At 38.3% G+C, this 26,108-nt stretch overlaps 1 protein-coding gene across 2 annotated transcripts in view; it reads right to left on the bottom strand.

Moving 5' to 3' along the window:
• Positions 1–1,677: 1,677 nt before the first annotated feature.
• UBE2K (ubiquitin conjugating enzyme E2 K) overlaps positions 1,678–26,108 on the bottom strand; it is a 44,780-nt gene continuing 20,349 nt past the window's right edge. Inside the window, exons 1-6 of one of the 2 annotated variants that reach the window (XM_066185636.1) lie at positions 23,059–23,122; positions 21,741–21,838; positions 20,859–20,941; positions 11,870–11,969; positions 8,357–8,485; positions 1,678–7,992 (exon numbers count right to left, since the gene is read on the bottom strand). In XM_066185636.1, coding sequence (XP_066041733.1) covers positions 7,918–7,992; positions 8,357–8,485; positions 11,870–11,969; positions 20,859–20,941; positions 21,741–21,818 — 465 coding nt within the window. In that variant the 5' untranslated portion in view covers positions 21,819–21,838; positions 23,059–23,122 and the 3' untranslated portion in view covers positions 1,678–7,917. Of the gene's footprint in view, positions 7,993–8,356; positions 8,486–11,869; positions 11,970–20,858; positions 20,942–21,740; positions 21,839–23,058; positions 23,123–26,108 lie in introns of those variants that run through there. The other variant, XM_066185635.1, reaches the window with a different exon arrangement.

Below are 26,108 nucleotides of genomic sequence, written 5' to 3'. Positions count from 1 at the left end.
TTTCTATTTTGGAGTTGATGGTGGGGGTTTTTAACCTTCCTGCTGTTAAGAGGGCTTTGTCATTTCACACTTGCAGGATGTGGCCCACTTTTGTGTCTGTTTGCTTCTTTTGCAGTCCCGTGAAACAGACCCAGGCCCCCCGAGTACACAATCTCTTGTGTGGACAGCTGGCTCCCTCCAGCCCATCCCAGTTGAGTAGGGCCTGGCATTCCTGCTGGATGTGGCCTCACCAGGGCTGTGCAGAGAGGCAGGATCACCTCCCTCAGCCTGCTGCTGACACTCTGCCTCGTGCAGCCCAGGAGAGTTTGCTGCCTTTGCCACAAGCACAGGTTGTTGGCTCATGTTCAGCTTGGTCCAGACCCAAACCCCCAGGTCCTTTTCTGCCAAGTTGCTTTACAGTTGTCCCAGCTCGTACTGCTGCCTGGGTTTTCCCTCCCCAGGTTCAGGACTCTGCGCTTCCCTTCCTGAATTCCTCATGGGTGAGAACCATTCACAGGTGAAAAGGATGGCACACAATACAAATGACTTTTCCTCTTTGTTTTTTAAGAAATGTTTGGGGTTGGTTTGTGCTTTTTTCCCCCCTTCCACATCAGCATTGTCTGACCTAGTGAACTTTTGGTAACTATTTTGTTCATACATGTTTTCTTCCAAATAGTTCTGTCTCCGGATAGGGATGGCCTGGAGACACTTTATCCTGGTATTTTTGATGTGATTCAGACCACTAAAGGACTGGAATGTGGAATAAGCTATAGTGGGCGAGACATAAGCCAAGCAAAGAGTGAGCAACCCCCCTCCCAGCAGGTTGTTCATACACAGGATTCATTTCTTGCCTCTTTAACAGCAAAAGCCATAAACATCAGGTGTTTTCATTCCTTTCGCACTGACAGCTTTGGATCCTTTAAGCCACTTTCTACAGATAAACCACTTCACACCCAACAAGTTTCTTGCAGCAGGGTGAAGATGTGATGGCCACCATTTCCAGAAACACCCAGGACCCACTTTGTGTTTGGTGCCTGTTCTCCAGCCTTGTGTTGATGGAAATTTAAAGCTGTGGCAATGAGAGGATTTCCAGTGACCACCCTTTGACTGACTGCAGTGTGACATGGGACCAACCACTGAACCAAAATCCATCTTGGTGCATAACTGGCTCCTATTTTGGGGGGCTATAACCAGCAAAATGTTCCTCCTTCAAGAAGGGCACCCTCCAACCCACCTCTGCACCTGGGCAGCAAGAAGAAATGTAAAAATGGGGATAGGCAGCTTTGCCCTGATACAGTAATGTGGCTCAGCTGCAGGAACTTCCCAAACCTCTCAGGCTCAGCAGGAGCTTTGACTATTCACCATCATCATGTTTTTAAACTGCCAGGTGTGAGAAGAGGTTTTGGGAAAGACAAAGGGAAGAGACCATGGCACTGTCCCTCTCCCCACCCACTACAGGAGTGGGGGGTCACAAGCCCATGCCCTGCACCATTAACAAGCAAAGGCAGCTGTACAGGGAGCACTTGGGCTGCTAAAGGGGTCTGGTGGCTCAGGTATCATCAACACAAAACAGATGCTCTCCCACCTCCCTCCCCCCATATTTTCTTCACCAGCCCAGCTCATTACCCTTTATTTTATACCAGGCTGTCATAAACCCACCTAAAGAAGACATGTATTTCAACACAAAGCAGCCACTAAGTGAAGCAATGTAATTTATTTGACATTATACCAGACACGGGTGCTCCAGATCCAGACTTGACCTTAAAAACAATTTAAAATCCTGGATTTGCTGTATTGGAGGTATCAGTTACCCGTCTGAGAGCCAAATGTGTCAGTATTACAGCCACTGAAACAGAAAACTAAGTACAGGACAAGTCAAGCTAGCAAGCACCATCAGTCCATTTCAGCTGTGAACTCGCTTCCAGTTCTGGGGCGCTGGAAGAAATGACAAGGCTGTTGGACAACTTCACAAGTATTTCAGTATAAAGCAGCTCTCAGTTACTCATGTCAGTGTCTAACTACACGAACTGGGGAAATTGGGCTTTTTTAAAAACTCTGAATTAATGTCATGCTAAGACCTGCAGGAGAGGGACTGGGGAGTGCTCCCTCTCCCTCACCCCTCTTAAAGAATGAGGTACCACAATACGACACAGCTCCTGATGACAGTAAAATTAAACAAAAACCCCAAACAACATCTTACACCATAAAACAGTGCAGCACTATCTCAGCTGGCAGAGCCTGCCCAGAGACAAACACGCACCTGAAGATGAGACGCAGATCTGAAACGCAATATTACAACCAGCTTCACAGCAAACTCACTACTCGTCGCTTCAGCTGTGCAGCCGCTCTCTTCAGATTGCTTTACTCCATTTAACAAACGTTGACAAATGCCCAAAAAGTGGTTTGTACTGGTAGTAAATCCACAGTCATCATCCCTTCAAGATTCTTCTAGAGCTGAGCAGCAGGGCAGTGCCATTAGCCACCAGGCTGTCACCTCCCTGCGCACGAATCAACTGCAGTTTGAGGTACACAGTTTAAAATGTACAGAGATGACATGAACGTAAGTGGTGCAGGGAAATCCAGAGAGAACTTTTCCTCTGTGTTACCGGCTTTGTTTCTTCAGATGCAGCCTTTGAAAGTAGACAAGAGGTGGTGCAGGATGGTTAGGCCATCACAAGAGGCAGTCCTAGTTGAAATATTACACAACTTCTATTTACGCAATTTTCTTCTTCAAAAATTTTTAATGTGCACCATGAAAATGATCGTCTCTTTCTCTCTTGTTGCTGACATGGAGGCAGCAGACCCTGTAATCTTAGAACAATCTGAATTGCCAGAAATAAAATGAAAACTGTTTTCAGGGAAACATGCATTTATTGTTAAGCATTCCCAGTGAAAAATCAACATCTTTTAAAATGTGTGTTTATTTTAAAAATCGTTTGTGTACAAAAGTGTTTCTGTAGTTATTTTCAAGACAAAAAACACTGATGCTGCAGTCCAGCCTCCCCACCCCTGTTCCGCCTCCACAGGAAGTCTGGTGCTCAGGAACCAACCTCCTGCAGTACTTTTAGGTAAATATTTATTTACTAGAAAAGTCAGAATTTAGGATGGAAAAGGTAAGTGAAAAGCAGGGCTCTTCAGCAGTTGACATCAGCATTCCTATGATGGCAGCCTTCTTCAGACACTGCCCCAGAGCAGCAGCAGTTGCTGCAGATTGTACACCAGACAAGCACAGCACTGTCACAGTACATGTCCTCAGCTGTCGAGCCGTGATCTGAACTTACATTATCGATGAAGGGCTCAGCACCATGAGCGATCCTGGAGCCAGTTTGATGCCTACAAAGCAGGTAACAGCACAGATTGAACAGCACAGCACAGTACAGGGCAAATGATTCACAAGGGTTCGTCCAGTGAGAACAAATCCAAAGTCAGGTTGCTGCCAACAGAGCACTGCAGCTGGAATAACCAAGCCAGAAGCCAAATGCGTTGGCAACAGTTGGTCTTGTGAGTCTGATGATGAATCAGCTGATGACACAAACACCACAAGCAGGAAGAGCTACCTACATCATTCACGGATAGGTTTGGAACAGATCAGAAAACTAGCAAGAAAGAAGTGATTGCCCCTTTGCCTAGCCCTAGGAGAAAGCTGTGCCTGGAAAACAAGGATGGTAACACTGAAAACGTCTATTTGGTCTTCCCAGAAGAGGCTTTAGGCACCCACAAGCATCTTGACGTTCATGCTTTAGTTCCATGATGCAACAGATGCCGATGAAATGCACTTCTGCGCTCTCTTGTTGAGCCACCTGCTCATCAAAACCACACAAAATAAGCACCTGATCACAAATCAGTGCCCCCACTCACCAGTTCCATCAACAAAACAGAACAGGAGAGGACACCTCATCTTCTCATTGCCTCTGCTCATCAGCATTTAAGAAAAACCAATTTATTTGCTAAATAATTTAATGTTTCCTACTTCAGGCAAGCCTCCAAGTGTAAGCCAGCTTTTGGTGGTTTCAGAAGGGAACAAGGGACATGCACAGTTGACTTCCCCTGCGCTAAAAACAGAACTTCCCAACACAGTGCATGACCAATGCAGTAAAACAAGAACTCTCACTTGAGTCTGTGTTTTGATTTCCCCCCACTCCCCTTCTCCCTTCCCAAATGACATAAGCAATCCATAAGTTCTGAAGTGCCTAGTCTGAGTCACAGCTGTTAGGCTTAAATTTGCATAGTTTAAATGTTTCTGTTACCCACACCATCTAATGCAGATTTGGTGTTACAAGGTAAGATTCTTTCTGGCTATTTAATTCCTCCTTTCAGACAACAATAACAAAAGTTTCTAAATTCTTATGTCAGTATTCCAATACTAATTTACATGGAAAACAGTTGAATACAATGATAATTAGAAAAAAACTAAGACATATTCATACACCAGTAGTACCTAATTGCTCATAAATACTACCGAACCAATTATAGTCAAGGCCCCATGTACTCTGTTGCAAGCTTTAAACAAAGTAATAATAAAAAAGGTTTGGAATATGCAGAATGCACTAAATGATGCATCTTTCCAGGATATGTTCCTAAGGTTTTGTCTCCGAAATGCACCAATTTGTCACACTGAGAACACAGTTTGTTCACAGAAGGAATGGGAGGAAGCTGTGAATTTGGCAAGGGGGTGGAATACAGTCAAGGCTTTTGGTACTCAAGGGAAAATGGAGGCTTTTGGCAACAGGAAAGGGCAACTCTCTACCTCTGAACAAAGCTGTACTTTGCTCTTGGAGAAACTGGGCAAGATAGGACAAACCACTTTGCTGGATGCACGCTGAAATGTTTAGCAGTGAAATCCAATGCATGCTCTGGTAATCCATAAGTGTTATTACCAATACCTTGTTTAGAAAAATGGGGCCATTTAGACTTCAAAATGACTGTTTCAAGCCATCTTCTGGCACAAGAGAGGAAGACAATGCATGATTTGTTTGTACTTAGCCACTGTACCCATGTTTCATGTTCTTGTTGCAAGGAGTGGTAAATGTACAGCCTGAGTCCAGAGCTGGAGTGGGCTGCACGGCAACTCCATGTCTGTGAATGCACAGGGCCCTGAATATAGCAATGTTCAGTGATACAGAAAACAGAACTGCCATTTGTATGTACAATGTGTCACAATGATAAGCTGAACACTAACAGCAAGATTCCTAGGGCTCAGCCCCAGCTGCAGTTAAACTAACCTTGTACAACATTATCCCTATATTCAACTCTGATAATTACCAAGAATACAAAAACATTCCTTATAAAGGAGTCACATGTGAAAATTCAGAGGGACTTCAGACCAAAGATGTCTCCTTAATGCTGGGTCATGTTGCCTTCTCAGCTCACTACTTGAGAAGCTTCCTGCCAGCACCTGAGCCGGCATTAAGCTCCCGAGCGCACGGATGGAGAGCAAAATCCGGAATCCAACATTTATACACAGGGGGGAAGGGGAAGACAGGTGTTTTGCAGTAGAGAAGAAAATGAGGTAACTTCATGAGAGAAGTAAAACTTAACAGGGCATTCTTTCAGAGGTGACTGTGCTCACCTAAGAACCTCTTTTCCCCCTCTCTCCCTTTCCCTGGCTTCCTTTATCACTTTACATACTGCTGGAGAAGCCTGCTGTTCTTAGGAGACTGGTCTTATCACAGACATGTTCAGAAGCCCGTTACTGAGAAGTTTTATGTCCCCGACAATGATTTCCGAGTTCTTTCTTTTGATAAATAGCAGCGAAGAACAAGGGAAAGTAGTCAGCAATTCAAATTTACCACCAGGGTAAAAAAAAAAAAAAAGGTGTTGATGTAATCAAGAAGTCCTTAGCCTGTATAACAGAAAAGACAGCAACTTGAGATTAACACAAGTAGCATTTTGCCAGTTTCCTACCGTCCCTGGTTTTCACTTTTCACTTAGCAAACCAGCTGAACAGTAGCAGCTTCTTGTTAAAAAAATAAATAAATATAAGGAAAGTCAAAACAACTCATTTCCTTTGGCATCATTGCAAATGATTTACACTAACTCAAGAAAACTGATCACTGACTACACTTTAAAAAGCAGTAAGTATAAAGACTAAGCAAATGCATTTAGTATTGCACTGATATGAGTTCAAAGTATTTACTGTCTGTGCCCTGTTTTAAGTTTGGACACATCAGACAGAGCAGTACAGGGAACACACCAGAACTAGCCAGGTCTTGACAGCTCTATTTTCTGGTTTTGTTCCCCTACTACTATGCTCCAGGTATTTAACAGATACCATAATGTTCCTGATTTCATCTAGTATGAGTTATAAACAGACCATGAAGTGCAAAACTATTTCAATTTGTACTTCACAGCTCTAGAAAAACCCCAAGCAGGCACATATTTCCCCACCCCATTAATCCACAGCCTAGGAGAAAAAAAAAAAAAAACAACAAAAAAAAAACCAACAAAAAAACAGAACAAAAGAGTCATAGAAAAGATGACTGATACAGTACTCCATTATCCACAATCCCCACTCTCTAGTCTCAGGATTTCTCTGAACTTCCTTGTCAGATATACTCTCAAAAGTTAGCATCATATTCACAAAGACATTACAGCTCTCTTTAAATAGATGTACTAGTGTTTGAAGTTGCAAGACTAATAATTTTCAAGCTTTTGCACTCAGGATGAAATGTCATTTTAATACAAATAAAAAGACTGACTGTATGTACAAGCCAAGGTAAGATTTCAGTTCTCATTTATCAGAAACATCAATCAAAAAAAAAAAAAAAAGCTAAACTGAGAACACACTTCTAATTCTATGTGCATTTGAAGTATGTACAGTAAAAACACCAACACAGCCTCCATGTGTTAACCAGAGAAAAATGCAAGCAAGGATGAATTTTAAAGTACCTGGTAAGCAATCTTTAAACTGAAGCCCAAAATAAAGCTAGAAAACTGCTGCAAAAAACAGCTGATTGCATCATATCAAGTACTCAAAAAAATTTTTTTTTTCCATTCTCAGTACACTGGAGAATCAGCTTTGTCCTCCTTCAAACCCTGTGAAATCATATTATCCAGAGCGTACTGAAGAACACTTTACAGCTATTTAAGATTTAAAAAAAAAAAAAAATGAAACCAGTTCCATCTTTTTGTGCTGTATCGAGGCATACTCCTTACATGATTGTGTAGAAAATATGATGGATGAAAATCACTACTGATAATTCAAAATATATATTTTTAAAGGGGACCCTAGACTACTGCAATGGCACACATAATACCCACAAGATGATGAAACATAATCAACAGTATGATGTAAAGGAGGGGAGAATCAGGTTTCCCAATTAATAAGCTAGAAAGAAAATGGTTCTGAACAGGTCACCATTTGGAACTTTGGGTAAGTCTTGAAAGTCTGTCAGGAAAAAAGTTACAAAAGCAATTGAGTATTTCAATGGTGCTCTCTTCAGCAACCCTACCTAATATGTCTATTAAGTACAAGCATGCAAATATAGGTCAATCCACAGGCACATAGGATCCATGTTAAAAACAGTAAGATAACTGTGATGAGTGGCACCAACAATTTTGATGACTAACACTCAAAATGTTGCTTTCTGAATTACTAAATCAAAATCCTGAAGCAAGTTCCTGCTAGTCTTTGTCACACTGCTAAACACTAAAGTAGGCATTGTTTTCCCCCATTATCTTAGCTGAGCTCAAAGAATTTTTACAATATTTAGTAAGAAAAAAAAATTAAAGTATTTCCCCTTTTTAAATTTACACAGACGTTTAATTAGCTTTATTTACAGAGCGCTTTTTTTCAGTCTCCAATAGTGCCTAGATAGCATCATCAGGCAAGAGTGCCAGTTTTGAAAGAGAATCTATATAGAATCCTAGGAATAACAGATGGTGATGCTCCTCCAGAAGGGGCAAGCTGGACTACAGAAGCAGCTCTCTCTATATGGCTCAGTTACTCAGGAGTAATTCTGTTGCAGTCTCTACATCCCATGATTTTGAAGACAAGGCCACTATTACTGCATTCTGTAATGAGAAAACAAAAGCAATAATATTTTCAGTGTGTGAACCTGCAGCTCCAGGAAGTGGAATGAAAAGTTCACAGAAAATCAAAACACATTAGTTTACCATTTCTTAAATCCCAACTAATAACTGATAGAAAAACTGCTTCAAAAAGGCAGGGGTAGCTCACAAGAGTTATCTGCAACACAGTATTTTAAAACTTCAATTCTTAAAAATAATTAGCAAAATAGTGTAATTAGACCTACACAATGTCATGGAAGTAGAGAATCTACTTTAGTAGATTCTGACGACACTAAATGATTCCCTGTATTTATACACATAAACTTGCCCTGTCCTTACTGAAAATATTTGAGTTATTTATACTTACCCTATCAAAGCCCATAGCACAAAGGTTTTCTATTTTTTTGGTGTATTCTGGACTAGAAACTGGTGCTCCAGCATACACATGTGCCCAAAGTCGAGCTGTCTGTTTAAACATTTCTGGATTTTGTTTGTACTATACAAAAGAGAGGGAGGGGGGGGGGGGAAAGCAGAAAGTTAAATCAACTCAGCAATCCAACCAAACATCAAGACAATGTGGCAGAGTGCAACCCATCACTCTTCCTACAATATCTTCCACAATGTTTCATACTGATCATGCTGCTATTCTTGAAGTAAATTTAGAGGTGAGGATTACACAAAGAGCAAACCTATGCAAGCATTTGATATAATGAGTTTGCCTTCAGGTTAAATTATGCACTGTTGGTATTTGATGTGTGCAGCCAGGTACTGCTCTCAATTGCACAGATCAAAGCAAAGTAGCTATATATAGCACAGCTGCTGAAAATTTATATTCAGTGTGACAGAATACAAATTATCCCTATGTTAACATCTCCTGAACATGGTACTATGTACTACTCTAATGCATTCCTCTAATCACTTAAAAATAGATATTTTATATGGTTTTAGGCACTGCAAGTAGGCCTGCAGTTTTCCAGTCTGGGCTAATATTATACTACTGGGCTTCTTCCTGAGAATGAGGATCTTGATCACACAGGTGACAGAAGAAGGGCTGAGAAATGGGTGAGCAAGTGCAAAAAAGCTAGGGAGCTGCAACTCTTCATGAAAGCTATCATTTACCAGGAAAAAATTTAAAAATCATGCCAGTATGTAACATATTATTTTGTACCGACCTCGTCATTAACCAGTTTTCCAATAAACAACAGACTGGACCATATTGCAGAGAATTTTTAGCGTGTGCCAAGAACTCAACTGCCAAGAAAGTGGGTCATCTGTCATGAACTGTACTCAGCAAAGTTAAATGATTTTCCCATTTTAACAGCTTTTGTATGCAATATCAAGTTTTTTGTCTTAAAAAAATTCTCTTCCCTTAGATCATCACTTTAAGAAGACAAGATATTAGGAAATACATTTTTCAAATATTTAAGTATATTTTAAGGACAAGAAACATGGCTGATTATCATTCTTTGACATTTCATTAATAAATGAAAATAATAATTAGATCTGTAAAGCACAGTAAAATGCTCTACATGTCATTTTGCCTCTCCTACAACAACCACACTGCTTTGTGTGCCTTGCCCACCCCCCTCTAAGTCTAATCCATATGTCATAATTTGTATATTTACTCTCTGGTGGCATTTATGGCATTAAAACAAACATGGGAGGCAATCTACTGTTGGAAATAAATCACTGTTATAAATTCAGTGGTCTGTAATAAATTTCTTTTGGAGTAATGATTAAAAAATAAAAAGGATTAAGTTAAACACCAGTGGCATCCTGAAGTATTATTTTCTTCTGCTCTTAAGAGATCTTCCCCCAATTAATTTTTTAAAAATATTTTTGAGAACACTGCCAAGCCTAGAAAGCAACTAGCTGAAGTGCAAAGAATTAGTCATAATTGCCTTTAACTCAGATCTAGCTTTTAGTGTTCTATTAATAGAATTCCTTTACTTAGGTATCTGAAAATAATCCAGTTCCTCACTGAATTTAGAAAAGCCTAAAGGCAACTTTCGCTGGTGTTTTAGTATCAGGAATCTGAGGCAGTTCATGTTGTTGTACTGAAAAAAAACCCCCAGCAACCAGAGCAACTAATACACCAGACAGCTGGTGTCTGAAAATACTGCTCTTACTCAAACAGAAATTCTCCCCGGGATTCTCTCAAGAGCTTGTAGGAACTGCCATTTACCTGGACAACACACAGTTTAATAAAATAGCACAAGTGTGGAGAATTAATTCCTTGTGAAAAAAGCAATTAACCCCAAACAAAGTAAAAGAGACCCCAACACCAAACTAAGTAAAAGAGACCCCAACACCAAATAAACACATGCAAAAAGCAGCTGTCTACTGACATCTCTCTCAAAACCATTATAATTACTTTCTACTTATATACATGTGCCTGTAACTCAAGGTCAAACCCCAGCATAGTTTTCATGCAGGTATTTGGAGGAAATAGGATAAACTGAGTCCTCCCCACATCAGTCATGCCACAATCCCACTGGACACACCCCCACAAGCACTTGAGGGGCAGCCTAGAAAATTGCTCTTTGGAATCTACAGTTTCATGGAGTTTTTTGCCAGAGAAAAAAATTCCTACCAGCTGAAGTGCTTCTACTGTTATGATTCCCATATAAAATTCTACCATCAGAGCCAGAAGCAGGAAACACTATTTTTGTTCTTCGTAAAAAAGGATATAGTGTTTTTTGTAATGAAAGAATGTGACAGCAAGGGCATACATCCAGAAAAAAAACTCAGTGCAGGGATGTGCCTGGTGGCCTTTCTGGCCTTTGCAACACTTCTCCTGGGCAGAGCAATTCAGCCTGACAGAACTGTTCAGGGACATTTATTCAGAGCAGCCTTACTGCAGAATCCCACAAGCAAGCCTTCTGTACTTACTGAGTACAGTGGCATCCAACAGCTCTCAGGCACCCAGCAGTGCAATGGGCTACCACTAACCTCCGTGTTTCCCCTTGAATCCTGACAGGTTTGAAAAAATGCTGATCTATCATTCTATGGTGAGTTTTAAAGGAAAAGAGTGCACACCTTGTCACCCTATCCTGAAGGGTTCTGACTTACAGAAGATACAGGTGAGATAGAAGGTTCTTCCAGCATCACCTTGCTTTGTTCTTCAGTTACTGAAATACACACCCTTACTCTGCCAGTCAGTGGGGAAGCCAGGCTGCCCTTCTCTCTCCCCAGAGTAAAAAGGAAAACACACACATACTTGGGACTTTGCTGAGAATTGTCAGAGGAATGATTGTTTTAATCCTTCAGCAACATTTTAAAAATAATCATGCCAGTCCTGATATGGTCTCAGATCCAAGTGACATTTTTGGGTATTAAAAGTTATCAGTAATGTCTGAAAAGTAACAAACCTTATTGATTATAAAATTTTACTGACAGCAATTCAATCAGTGATTAAAACAGTTGTCCCCAAGTCATTATTCATAAAATTTTGACATTAAACAAATACAATGCTCAACAACATTCATATTAATGCAGAAGAGGAGCTACATACCAAGCCAAATCCAATTACCACCACCAAGTTAAAACTCATTGAAAACCAATAGCATATTGCTTTTCTTATACTGGAAGCTTTAGATTTTAAAAGGCAAGTTACACTGAAATTCATTTAACTATGCTGTTATCTCCTGACATTTCTAACAAGGTAATATAAATAAAGGACAAAACCTTCTGACACTGTGGAGTAACTAATACTCTGGAATTCAAAAAGAGCTCAAAACACTGAGCAGCTCACATCTAGTATATGCAATTTTACAACAAATTGTTTAAAATCTTGTATCTCCTGTAAGCCCTGGGACCTAACCTGAGTCAGTAAAGATTACAGAAGTGTTAGAAAATCGCAGGCAACTGAGTATCTTACCTGGTTTGCCACTACTGCATCTTGTGGATCATCTGGTTCTGCAGCTGCCAACAATGCTTGCAGTGATAACAACACTGTTCTTAGAGTCATTGCTGCTGCCCTAAAATTGAAAATTCAAAAAATCCTTTACCATATCCCGTGTCTGTATTCACCCTTGTGGCTCCACTGTCACAGAAAATATAGGTTCATGTACAGATTTTAAGTCCAAGAAATATAATTTTAAACTGCTGCAGCTTATAGTTATTAAAATACTGTTCTGTATATATATGTATCTGTGACTGTGTGTGTCTGTGTGTGTGTGTGTGTGTAAATAAGCCTTCCAACATGGACTTTCCTATTAACAATGCTTTCTGAAGTTTTTGGAAAGTACCTTGACCTACACATTTCACCATGCCCATTTAAAGCGATTCATTTCATATTGGGAAAAAAAACCCCACAAAAACCAAGGCCAAAGCAGGTTGTGCCACTCTCCCTCACTGCCGGTAGCAGCACTTCCCTGCCGGGGCGGGGCGGGGCCGCAGCCCGGGGATGCTCCCTCTGCCGGCACTCTTCGTGCAGGAGCAGTGACCTACATTTAAACGTGTGTAACAGGTAAGGAATTCTATACACTGCGCCTCTTTGCACCAGCTTTAACATCACATATTTCATTAAATCGAATCATTTACATAGTTAATTACTGCTACGATAATAAAAAGGTTAGGCTAATTATGACATGTGCAATCAAAATACTTCCTTGGCTTCCTCTCACTACAATCTGACATGACTGTTGGCAGCAGGAAAACATTCTGTAGTCACAATGGTCCTTGGTCCTGTAAAGTCACTCTTTGCCCCTGTGAAAGAACCCTGTTGAAGGTAGCAGAGTCCCAGAGTTGAAACTTCTAAGATTTTAGGTTCTTACCATTTATCTTGATTTCAAAGTATATTCAGGAAAAGATACCTCAATAATTTAGTAAGGGAAAACCCAGTGTGCTCAGAGAAGTCAATAAACCCTCAAAAGTAATCACATGAAATTATTACACACTGGAAGTCTGGAAAGTTGTAACATTCATAGTTTCATTTGATTTTTATCATAAATAACATCTCTGAGCTACCATTTCAGTTGGCATATACTGGAAACCAAGTAAGAACTCCGTAGACTCTGTGGAAGTTGAGTATTTCTGATTTGAACAGTTAACTAGATTCATAAAATTCTTGTGGTAATGGCACAGACAGATGTTCAAACCAGTACAAAATCTGCTTACTCTGCTTAAGAACTAGTAGCAAGGTGAATGGGGAAAATGTGACATTTTAAATTTGAGCAAAGTGACTAAGGCACAGGAATGTCAGAGGAAAGTTGTGAAACACAGGCATGCAATTTCTTACAAACAAACCTCAATTTTCAATCAACAGAAAACAGTTTATCGTTTTCAGAAGATTGCAAATAAATGCAAAGAGTTTCTTAGAACACGTGGGGAACAGTCTGACCTGATGGTCCAGCTACAAAGGTAACACTGTGCAAGTGCATTTCCAGGCTCGGGTTGCAGAAATTTATGTATTTTCCAGTACTGAGTCACTGTATTAAGGTACTCTAGCACTGTACACCCATGAACAGAGCATAGATGGTAGTAAAATGTCAGAGGTACATTTGTGGCACCCAAATATTATGTTCCTAGAGGCTTACATTCACACCTTTCTTGCTATGTCACTAACCATTCAAACATGCCATTCTTCCCTAATTGTTTCTAATTTTAGAAGATTTTTCTCAGTATGTTATTTTTTCGCTTGATAATTATTGCTGAGCTTTCGCAGTGCAGTGCTCTACATCAAAATGCAAGTGAGAAACATCCCAAATGACAGATTTTAATTAGCACATAGTGTCTCATTCTAACTGCCACACCAGCTTAAAGTCCCTTAAGCTGAACGTAGTAGACTTAAATCTTACAGAAAATCCTTATCCTTTTAAATCTGAATTCTGACAATCATAAAACCATCACAACATACAATTCTCCTCTTTCAAAGCTATTCATTAATAATTTTCTTTTCTTAATATGTACTTAATGCTATTTTGCTCTTAAAATTTCCTTGGGTTTGTAATCTCTAAACGTTTATACTACCTTGATATTAACCTATTTAATGTACACACTGATGACATAATTCAGTGTCATCTGCTAGGATTACAGGAATGTAATGCAACATTTTTACTATTCCAGCATTCAGGAGTCATGTAATAATAAGTCTTTCAGGCCTTACTATGGTCAAATGGATGTAATAATATTTATTTGTATGCAATCAATTTCACGTACTATCACATCTGCCACACCCACTGTAAAACCTAAAGTCTTCTTCCCAGTAATTTTATTATGTTGTTTACTGCAGTTTTAAAGACAGACTTAACATGAAATACCTATCAACCATAACTAATACTATAGTTACTTTCTCCAAATAAAAGTTGTTCTGTCCTTTCCTTTAGAGACATCTGAAAATGTAGAGAAGATGACATTAGAAGGATCACAGCCTTTTGTGCCACTTTTACATGCAATTTACTTCCATTTACACTGTACCTTCTGGGAGAGGAGTATAAAATATACTTTGGGGAGCAGAGGGCATCACTAGGAACCAAAGGTGCCATGGACACCAGCTGTCTCCAGCTGTCTCTGGCTTTCAAGACTGCCAGGTCCTTTCCATCCCCGTTTACCTGTTATATTTGTAGATTTTTATACAAAGCATACTGATACTTAAACATCTGACATTCCAATTTTAAAATAACAATAAAAAGCAACAACTTATCCATTTATATATACAGATGGCTATATGATCAGAGAAATTAAACTCTGAAATACTATGTTTCAGACAAGATTGGTTTAGCCACATTTATAAAAATGTTTAAAAATGTAGCTTACAACTGATTTTCAAGTCTCATGTCTTAAAACAGCCTTCCCATCTCATGCATAGTAACAAAGTCTTTATTGGACAAACATTAAAAGAAGTATCCTTAAATCATAAAAGAAAACCGATTACAGCTTCAGTTGCTGTTTGTATTAAACAAAAGAACAAATTAAAGTTTGTGCTTAATGGCAGAGAAAACCTGACATATTTTGTGTAACTATAGCACAACCATCCAAAATCTTCTACCTTTAGAACACCAATTAGCTTTTGTGATTAAAGAAAGTAAAAATGGCTTATTTTCTACATAGCTTAGTCTTAATTTTTCAGATATATATTAAGATTCACAGAAGACACTGAAGAAACAGCTAAAAATAGATTCTGATTTCCCATGAACTTAAAAGCTTTTCTTTCTTCCTGTTACCTTCTTTTGGGAGAGAGAATGCAGCAAATGGAGATGACTGCCTAGAATTATATTTACAGATACCAGTATGGCAGGACCTGTTCCTCATAAGCAAAAAGGAAGAACAATTCCCATCATCAGTTCTGAAAGAAAATCTATACTGATAGTGGCACAAAGCCAAAAATTCCCCCCCCTCCCCACACCCTTCTCCAATATCTTCCCAAGCCAAAGAAGAATGTCCACGGGAAGAACAATAACAACAAAAAAAAGCTGTATTTTCTTTGAAATAAATTTCCAGTGCAAAGATACAGATCTTCTGAGTTTTCTAATACACCTCAAAGGTTTATTGATCTAGAATAAAATCCTGAAAAAATTAGGTATTTCCAACTCTTCTTACATTTGAAGTTTACTTCTAGGTATGTATTTATGTGCAACAGCTCATGGAGTTCAAGCAATTCTCTTTGGTAACTCAAGCTAGGTGCATGGCTGCATTCTAGCTTTGTTCTCACTTCCTTGCTAAAGGCAAGTATTGCTCCTGACAGACTTCCACCTGATCTGCTCTTAACTGAAGCCTCAGAAGGCTCTTGAAAGATCTTCAATTCTTCACCATGCTTGATATTCCACACACTGAGATGGCTTTCCAATCTTTCACTGTATACTGTTTTTGCTTAGACCATCATTCTTGTTACTTCACTCTGGATTTTTCCTATGGTTCCCATCTTTCTTGTACAACAACTCTCTAAGCAGGTACACCACTTCAATGGAAACCTGACTGATCACCAGCAACAAGCAGCCAGCTTGTATAATGGGTTTTACAGATAAAACATCCTATTTGCCTTGCACATGACCTTACATCCCCTTTGTCCCATGACATTACTGGCTCCTGTTTGCTCCTGAAGCTTACAAAAACCCTTGACTTCCACTTCCAAAATGTTGCTTAGCTATCATGCAGGTTTGCCATCTGCAAAATGGGAGGAGGCCACTATCATGCATCAGGGAGCTGCAGAGAGCTCCCTACAGGAACACACTGGCCCTCAGAGAACATGAAACTAAAAGCCTCCATTCTGGACATCCAAACCAAAAGCTCAGCTTTCTATTGGCATTGCATTTGCTAAACCACAAGGAAAATCTGGTTTGAATCAGCACAAAGAGAGCTGGATATACATTTTGTTCACTTACACTTTTTTCCTCTTTTTTTAAAAGATAATATCTTAGGGCATTTCCATTAAAAAAGAGCACCCCTAGTTTGAGTGACTATAGTGTTAACATTAAAAGGCACAGCAAGCCAGCTGTGCCCAGCATGCCTGAGGAAAGAAATCTCTTTTGCCTTTTGATGAGCAGAGAGAGTCCTAAGAGGATTACAAAATACTGCCAGGTTTTATTTTTCTTCTTCATTTTTAAAGGCTAAGTAATTCTCCATTTAGGAAGTTTTTACTTATGTTCTTTACATTCCTCTCTAGGAAACAATCTCTCTCATTATTCCAAGAGGGTAACCCAGCAGAATGCCAGGAGCAGCTGCAGGCAGCAGATTGCTACTCCACTCTGTCAACCAAACATGGCTATGGGAACATTTTTTTCTACATAATCTGCAGTATTTGCTCTATTTGTGAAAAAAATAAGCTTGTTAATCCAAGAGAAAATCTCTGGGACCTTGCACCAATGGCTTATGGAATCTGGAAGGAAATGAATAAAGTCTTTGAGTGGAAGCCCGTTGCATAGTCACTATTTACAGGACAACTACAAGACCAGGCACCCATCAAAGAAAGAGTAACAGGATAGCTTTGACACAGCACTGAGGGGAAAGACAGCTTGCTTGCTGAAAGGTTCCCTAAAACCATGCTAATATTCTCTGCATTTTTCTCAAAACTTTAAGAAGCTTCTGTGCTCTTCAAACACCCTGAACAAAATCCAGCAGTACTGGGTAGCCAGGAAGATTACAAGCTGGCTGCTGCTTATTTATCTATTAAAATTGTATTATCTCTTACAATGATTTCTGCGTCTCAACTAAAACTGAAATATGAATCCTCCAGTAGAGCCACTATGACAAAAATATTCTTATTATTCATTATTGACTGTCAAACCCACAAAAGCCAAGAGTTTTTGTAGCCATATATGCACCCACGACACATTCACTCAATAGTCTCTGCTCAGGGGATTTATGTAGAACTGCTTTCAAGTAATTTAGTTCTCAGGTTTCAATGAATTGCATTGGTATGTTGTATGTTTAAGATTAAAGCTTTGAGACAGAATACTAGCCTGGAAGATAAATACAGGCCATCGTAAGTGAAACCACATAATGAAAATTATGTCAGATAAGCATAAACGGTATTCCTTTCACCAAATCATACCCCTATTTTAATTCTAGCAGCAAACAGTAGCAGCTCTCCAAACAAACTGGCATAACAGGTACTTAAAAATCTAAACATAATGAAAATCCACAGCTGCAAAGAATTTCAGTTTCAAGCATGCAATGTGGAAAAAGAAATTCATTAAAGCTATTAGAAATAATTTAAAGACATTTCTTTGCTAACTGATAAAACCTCCTGCCAATATGCAGAATACCATCTCAACTATGCTCATTAAAACAGAAAATCATTACCACAGGATGGGAGAGTAGGGAAGAGACTTCTTAAAACTACACAAACACATTAAAATCTTTATATTTGTATTCACCATCTATACATGAGTATTTTATCAGCTTAGTAAATAACTCTTTCAGAAATCTTGCTAAGGCCCATACACCAAACTTCGCCAGTCCTTTAACTCTCAAACCTCACTGAGAAACAGACATGCAGTGAAATTTCAGACTTATATTTAAACACAGCAACAAGAGGAGCATTATTCAGGTAAGAGCATTACAAGTCAGTGAAGTGGCACTTCAAAAACAGATCTTGTTGCTCAAAGATTTGACAAGAGAGATTGTGGAACTAAATATATTTTCTAGAATACTTCCAAAGGAATATTTCAGAATTGCATTTGTCCAATGTACTCTTGAATGCTTGGTGAAATAACTTAATATTTAAGTTATTAATCTGGGGGGCAGGGATTGGGATTGTTTATTTTTTGTTTGTTTGCTTTTGTAATGAAGCTATTTTATTCAAACCACTTTTCAACCTAGACATGCAGAAAACTCATTTTTGATGGTGTATGGTGGTACATCCTCCCCCTGGCTCCTTCCTTAGGCCAGCTATGGTCTCAGGAATGCTTGTTAGGTCTCAGCCTGGATTAATCGCACCTGGACAGTCAGGTTTCCTCGAGCTTATCAAAAACACTGTCTGCTCCCAGAACCTCTGCTGTCTAGCAAGCTCCTGTTTTCCAGTAAATAGCCTTGAATTCCTCCTTCTATCTGAGCAAGAAACGAAGTGGAATAGTATTTTTGTTATTGGACTTCTCAAGGAATATTCCAGTAAATACCAACTCATCCTTGTGGCCAGGATGGAAATTTACTGATGATTTCAATCTATCATTTTGTGACCCTATCTATGAACAATGGTACTGAGATCCTTTGAGCTGTCCTAGCCCACAGCAGGCTGTGACCAGCATTTCCCAGAGTGGAATGACTCTCAGAGGCAGCAAACTCTCAAGTTTGTGAGACTCTGAGGATTGCCATGGAAAAAGCCAGTGACGCCTGGGTTAATAACCCCACCATTCCTCAAGGCTTAATCCTTTGCCCACTGAGAAGATCCAAAGGCATCTAAAAGTACTTCATTGAACTCAAGGGTAATTTTTCCCAAGTATACCTTTGTACATACTTATTTTTGTCTGTGTGCACATATATTACGAATGTTGCGACTTCAGATTTAACCTGATCTAGTGGAAAAGTGATCTATGGTTCCTCTCCATGGCAGGGGAGATGGAACTAGATGATCTTTAAGGTCGCTTCCAACCCAAACCATTCTATGATTGTATGCTGTGGGCATTTCTTAATTAGCTGCATATATTGAAGAAAAATAAACAACTTATTTAAACAATATTAACCATTCATATTGCTTAGCAAGTTTTAGGAAGCTACTCTGGAAAAAAACAACCTTATCTATCACAACACAGCAATGCTTCAAAGAGAAAACAATGGAGGCAGCCCTAAGTTTGTTCTTATCAAAGGATTAGAGGCTCTGACAAGCACTTCAACAATGCTCAAGTGATTTTCATATACCATTCTATGATTTGAAAAGAAACAGAACTAACAAATAGCACAACTAGGAAATGAAGGGATCACACTACATTAAGAATCATTTGAAGAGGGATTAATAGTATACAGGAAATCCCCCACCATCACCACCAGGTTCTGTGCAATTGTCACCTTAGTGCTTTCAAATGAAGACACTGTTTCAAAGGAAGAGTTTAAAACTATGTAACTGGCCTAATACTGGGGCACCTTGTGTCAACTGGTTTAAATACACAGAAGACAAATTCTTTTCCAATACTCCTGTGTCATACACATCTTGGAGAAGGAAGATATTCATGTTTGGGTTTTTTTTCATCAAGCAGAAATAACAGAAATAAGACACAGATCAAATTATCTGTGCTAGACATAACACAAAGATTACAAGAACACAGGTCAACTCTTCTCTCCTGTTTGTCCTTCTCAAATATCAAAGATTTTGACTAACAACCCCAAAAGTACATAAATTAAGTGGAAGTTCATGGGTTTCTTAGGTCTTTGTTGCCTTTTGATACTTACAGACAACCCCATGCCCATTCATTAATCTGCTTCAGAGTACAGTATCTCAGGAGACTGTACTTGGACAGTTAAAGAGCCAATAATCTCCAGTAAAACTGTAGGGTGGTATGAACAATTAGATGCAGGTACAAAAGTGCACTGGCTTTACTGATAAGAAAAACTATACCAGGTACCATGGCATGTATATTGAAAGATTCTATTGCCTGAAAGAACATCAAGTGCTCTGAGATGGTAAGAAAATACATGACATTTGAGAAGTTAGAAAGACAACAGTTTCTGACCATTACAATTTCATTTCAGTAATTTACACTATACTGTCCAGTGTATAATCCATATGAGACTTCTATAATCTCATACATCTGCAAAAGATTAATACCCAGGACATGTCACCTGCAAGACCTCAAGACTTTAGCATTCTCCTCTAAAGTTTCTGTTTCAAACCCAACTGATGTCTGCTTGGAAAACAGCACTCTTTACAAAGTTGTTGACTTTACAAGCATTTGAAGTTTGTATGGACTAGATACTGGTATGATCTGCTGGGGAATTACAGTCCCATTCTTTTGGGGCAGTCATGGAGGAAAATAACCATCATCTGTATTAGGTATCATGTCTATCATACAACTTTTGTACACAATCTTCAAACCACATAAAATCAATTACTTTGAAAAATGAATAATGAGTGCAGCTGCTAGTTTGGACACAAGTCTATTCCACAGATTTTGGCTATTAAAACTTCTGCAGTAACATTAACTGATCAAAGAAGGCAATAGGTAGTACAAAACCACCCACAATGTCAACAATGAAATGTTCACTGTAGTGCAAACATTTTTGGAAGAACTCTCTGTGTATTTAATACATACTTAGTCCTTTCCAAAATTATCACTCAATCATTTCATTTGCATATTTGCACCTCAGAATACTGTACCAAAATATTTACTTTAAGGACATGTCAAATTATAAGCACAAGGCGAAAAGCAAGGTGAGCTGATGCAGGACACCAGTATACTTGATTTTGCACATTTAACCCAACCATGGAATCTTACCATTGATCTTTCAGAATATCCAAGCAAATGGCCCCAGTGACTGAGCTAATGTTAGGATGCCATATTTTGGTGATAAACCGCACCTAAAAAAACAAGATAATTTTTTAAAACAAAAGCAGTAATTAAATGCAGTATACTAAGCAAACATTTTAAATCCACCATTTAAAATAATACTGTGAAGAAATACTAATTCAGAAAATGCAGTACTACAAATGGAACTAAGACTTGATACTGCTTATTTCAGGAGGCTTCAAGTTTGTAAGGCTGTTTGTTAGAGCCTTGCCTTACCCAAAACAGGCCACTGCCAAGCTCCCCAAACTCATCCCTAACTGTTTTCTCACGTGTCACGTGTTCACATCCCTGCATCACACAAAGCTAGTTAGAAATATCCTCCAGCATACAAGTCTTTTGACAAGCAGATGGTCAAATACAGACTTAAAACTTCTAACATTTTTAAAAGTGGGCTCTCTAGATTTCAAAAAGTCCTGAACTCTTAACACAGGAACTGGATATCACTCACTGTTGAACTAAATTGTTGGCTACAGAAGTATTAGAAAAATTTCTTTGGTGGATGCTACTATGTCTATAACCATCCTGTCTCATTACCTCATATGCAGAAAGCTCTTCACCAGCCCAAAACTAAACTAGATTACTAGTATTTTTTCTTTGCTATTGAAAGGATCTAGTCCCAGCATTCATTCATTCATTAATCATGTCCATATTTTTACACTAAAGTGTATTCATGCTCACAAAGCATTACTAAAATCAGGTTTTGGTGGTTTGGGTTTTCTGCATTTTTTTAAGACACCAAGAAAGGTAAAAGCAGCACTTTCTCTTAGGGTTCCTGGAGACCAAAGTTGTCCTCAGAAAGGACATACATGCCTTTGGAAATTCCCCCTTCATTTTCTTCAGGTTGCACTTCAACTGCTTTCTAGTGATTTTGACCCGTCTGCTTCTCATCTCCTCCTAACCCCAAACTCCTGAAAAACATTTTATGTATAGCATAGATCTTTCAACTTTTGCCCCTGAGTTGCAAACAGTGAAGAGAACACATTATCTGTCAGGCACTACAGCAAAAGACTGTACATACAGGAAATGGAGACCACCAAGCCCTACAGCAGCAAATAAATCATGGTATACAAACTCATCTTTCAGTGTCCACAACCCGTTTTCGCTCCCCTTATTTTAGCTCCCACCAGAACACGTGCTGATTAAAGAACTGAGACCAACAGACATTTCTTTAAGATTTTCTGTATCTTTTGCTCCAGCTTCAAGGAAGTAACTCAAAGCACCTATGAGCTACTGGCACTTCTCTCTTCGTCCTCTTCCCCAGTTCCTTCCAGTATTATGTATCAGGGTGAAAATAAGAAGAATCCAGGACATGTTCTTGGTTCAAAGACATCTTTCAGACAAACAGAAAACCAATCAAGAAGTTGAGTCAGACAACTCAGGTGTCTACTGACTCAAGCCATTGAAGAGTGGACTAAATCAGGGCACAGGAACATACAGCCACACATGGCTGGGGAGAACATTCAGAGCAGAACCACACAATGGAAGTTATAGAAAGATGCGGTAAAATTAAAAGGCCAATAAGTTGTGAAAAATATATGAATGACTTTACCACAGCCATTTCTCATCTCTCATCCAGGTCCTCATTATCTATTCTTTCAACAAAGAAGCAGTAAGACTATTGTATTTCTCTGTTGTTCTTCAAGACACATACCTGTACACGTCACCATCTGATTATTACTAGAAACTTGGCAGGTTGGATTCAAGAACCTTTTAAGTATAACTTATGGAGCCCAAGAAATTAAAAGAACCAATAACTCCCTTATTACGACATTTCTTCAACAAAGGGGGAGGGAAGACAGCTGTACTCTCTACATCATTTAAAACTACCTGAAAACTGTATTCATCTTGTCAGAAAAATATTACAATAAGACCCAAGCTCCTCCACAGCATTTCCCAGTTTTTACTTTTAGGAACAATCAGAAGGTACTTATAATTGGATACAGTTTTACATCCTGCTTTATTTCTATCTAAATATAACAGTTCCAATCCTTGTCTAGAAGTGAATTCAAAAAATCAAACAAACAAAAAAACCCAAAAACCCCAACAAGCAAGCAAACAAGTAAATAAGAATACTCAAACCCAACTTGTTAGCCAATTTGTATTATCCAAAAATGTGTGTCTGCAGTACCTTAGGAGGATTAAACGGATATGTTTCTGGGATTTTTATTTCTAGCTGATACCTTCCACCTGCAAAAGACAAGAACAAGTTGGGAATTATACCAAAAGAACATTATTCAAACTTAAATCTTTCGTGACACTAAAGCTTACACTTCTAAATGAGCAGATTTTCAAGTAATTCAAATTTACCCAGAATAGTATTAGTTAGGAGATACATTTAGATTTCATCTATTTTAAAAATAAATGCATATAAAGTCAGTTAGAAAAGCTGTGTTTGCTTATGCAAATCAGTACATATACTTCTTAGGTGTACATTCTCATTCTCAATCTTACAATTCCCATTATTTAATTTAGTAAAAGATGAATATGAACATTATGAAAATATGAACCAAATATCTCCTAAACAGATGAAAAAAGAGGCCACAGGAATATTGAGGCTGAACATGGGATATTACATTATTTTGACATTCTTCTTATACCTCATGACAAATTTTCTTCAAATTACATAATTGAAATTACCTGTATTTCATTTTAAACTTTTTGGAATTCAAATACATTCAAATAACTCCTTCAGAAGAGCTCCCACACTTTGGGAAAAATAATAATAAAGGAGGCACCAGTGTTTAACTTTTGTTATGTTCTACATTACCACCTGAAGTAGTTCTTTCTGTTTCAATTCTGCAAACACTTGGACACACCAGTACCATTAATATAATATGAAGAGCCAGAGCATACAGTAAAGCATAATAGGAGCTTGAAAGACAGAACCCCCTCCTACTGGCCAGTTTTAAACATTTCTAGGTTTTATTTCGCTATCACAGTACCATTCCCTATCCTATTTCCATTATAGTTCAGTTAACATTCAAGTTCACTACCAATACTTATGCCTTCTGGAGCAATCTCAAACTCTCTCTGTCTGGCTAGTGAAGGCCATTTGCCAGGCAATTCAATGACAAAAAGAATAAGGTATTAAAAAACATATACACCAAATCAGACATTTAATTTTTATAAAAACTGAAAGCATTTATCCTCACTTGCAATTTTTTTCTTCAACCTGTGGCTCTTCTTTCAGAAACCATTTCCCTCTGTCAGTATAATGTGTTACAATTTATACAATTTCTTCAATTAAAGCTGAAGTATTTGCAATCTATTTTCCTTGTGATTTCCAGAGTGATTTACTCTGCAAATCAAGCTGTACAAAACCAGCTCTCAAGCAGTGACAATACTGGCAACAAGACACACAGGGAAAAAAAGCCTCAAAGCACTCCTCTCAGCAGTTACAGTATACGGTATCTTTTTACCTGTGCCAAAAAACACATTAGTAGCTCTAACAACTCTCATTTTTAAAATGTATTTCAGTCTAATACACTCTGCCTGAAACTAGTTAGTATCAGTTTGATATTTTCCACTATTGTCTACAGCTGTTCTTTTTCTCACTTAACACTAAAGTAACTTGGGAAGTTTTAACAGAAAATACTATATAAGAAAGGCCAATAAATCCAAAATTATATTAGGAATCTAAATTGATTGCTTGTCTGCTTACAGGACAGAACAGGAGAAACAGTTTTGAGGACACATACATCAGTAAGAGACCTTAAGGAAGTTTGGTTTTCCTTTTCTTTGAATTGAAGCATAATTTGGCAGCAACTGTTTTTAAGAAAACAGCTGCACTCCGCCTGGATTACAAAAATGCATCAGTCATTCTGCAATTTCGTAAGGGAATATGAAACCTACCCTTAGGTATTACCATTTCTTCTGCCTTCCACAAGCTATTACAAGTCTTCTGCCTAACAGGATATTCAGCCACCAATATTTTTCACCAAAGACTGATGAGCTGGTAGTTTTATTTATATAGTATTGTTTTCCACTAAACTTTGTGGTTAAAAATACAGGTTTGAAGACATAACCTAAAAAAAATCTGTAATTTTTAAAATACTGAATTTAAAATACAAATTACTAATATATTAACTTCTGCATGCCATTATTTCTGCTTTTGTTTTAAGAGTATGCACATGTATGGCTTTTTTTGTGGCTATTTAATGCTTGAAATTGAATTAAACAGTAATGGTATAATATTCTTTCTGTAGTCCTACTGGAACAGGTCTCACAAGACTTAGAGCAATTTTTAGCTATTTCCCTTGAAGAAATACCCCATTATAAATCTTGCAGTTGCTGTGGCTCCCATGCAAGCTTGGCTTGAAATTAATACCAATATTACACAGACTTTTTAAAAAAAACAACCCCCCAAAAATCCAAACCCGCAAAACCCCAATCTATCTACTGAAAAGCTCTTGAATCAAGTAAAACCCAGCAGCCATTAATCAAGTCTCTCAAAGGTTCTCTCTCCAAATATGCTTTAACATGGGATGTAAACATGTTTCAATTAAAGTTGGCTTGCAATATTCTGAAAATTGATCAATATGAGTTGACACTACTAATAGAAAAATAAAAGCTGTAAATTCTGTCAATAGATGGCATTCTTCCTCTCAGTCATTCTTAACTAATGTTCCAACATTACCTAGAAAAAATTTTGCAGCAGCAGTTTGATTTCAGATACCTCACCAACTATGGCCAACAACTGTTCTTTCACTTCACACTGGTTCTAGAATTCCCTCCTGTATCACAGGGACTGGCTGACCAGAACTACTGCATAAAACTTCTTCATAAAGCACTTCTTGCTGCATCACTGTTCAGATTATAGATGACAAAACATCAGTCAGTAATTATGCAGCAAGTACTACTGCTATAGTCATAAAACGAAGATGACACACACTGGCACACCCTTCATAATTATCTAAGGGAATAAATGCATATAACTATATGACAGAAATACTAACATTCCAAAGCAAATTATTCTAATGTTAGGAAACACCATAAATTGGGCTGGCACTAACTCTCATTTTGCTTCTTGATGCTTAGGCCTTCTAGATTAAAGTAAGCATACAATCACATTATTGTTCCATGAGATCCCTGCCATAATAAGAATAAAAAAACAGTTAGCCCCCCCCAAAAGGGGTATTTACTATATCCTCATAATTAAATGTACTCAAAGGTATGTAA

The sequence above is a fragment of the Chamaea fasciata genome, unplaced genomic scaffold (genome assembly GCF_029207755.1).
Source record: "Chamaea fasciata isolate MVZ Bird 193981 ecotype frontalis unplaced genomic scaffold, bChaFas1.0.hap1 SCAF_6, whole genome shotgun sequence".
Lineage (NCBI taxonomy): Eukaryota > Metazoa > Chordata > Aves > Passeriformes > Sylviidae > Chamaea > Chamaea fasciata.
Note: the sequence above shows the minus strand (reverse complement) of the source record. Positions and strands in the feature narration are given on the sequence as shown.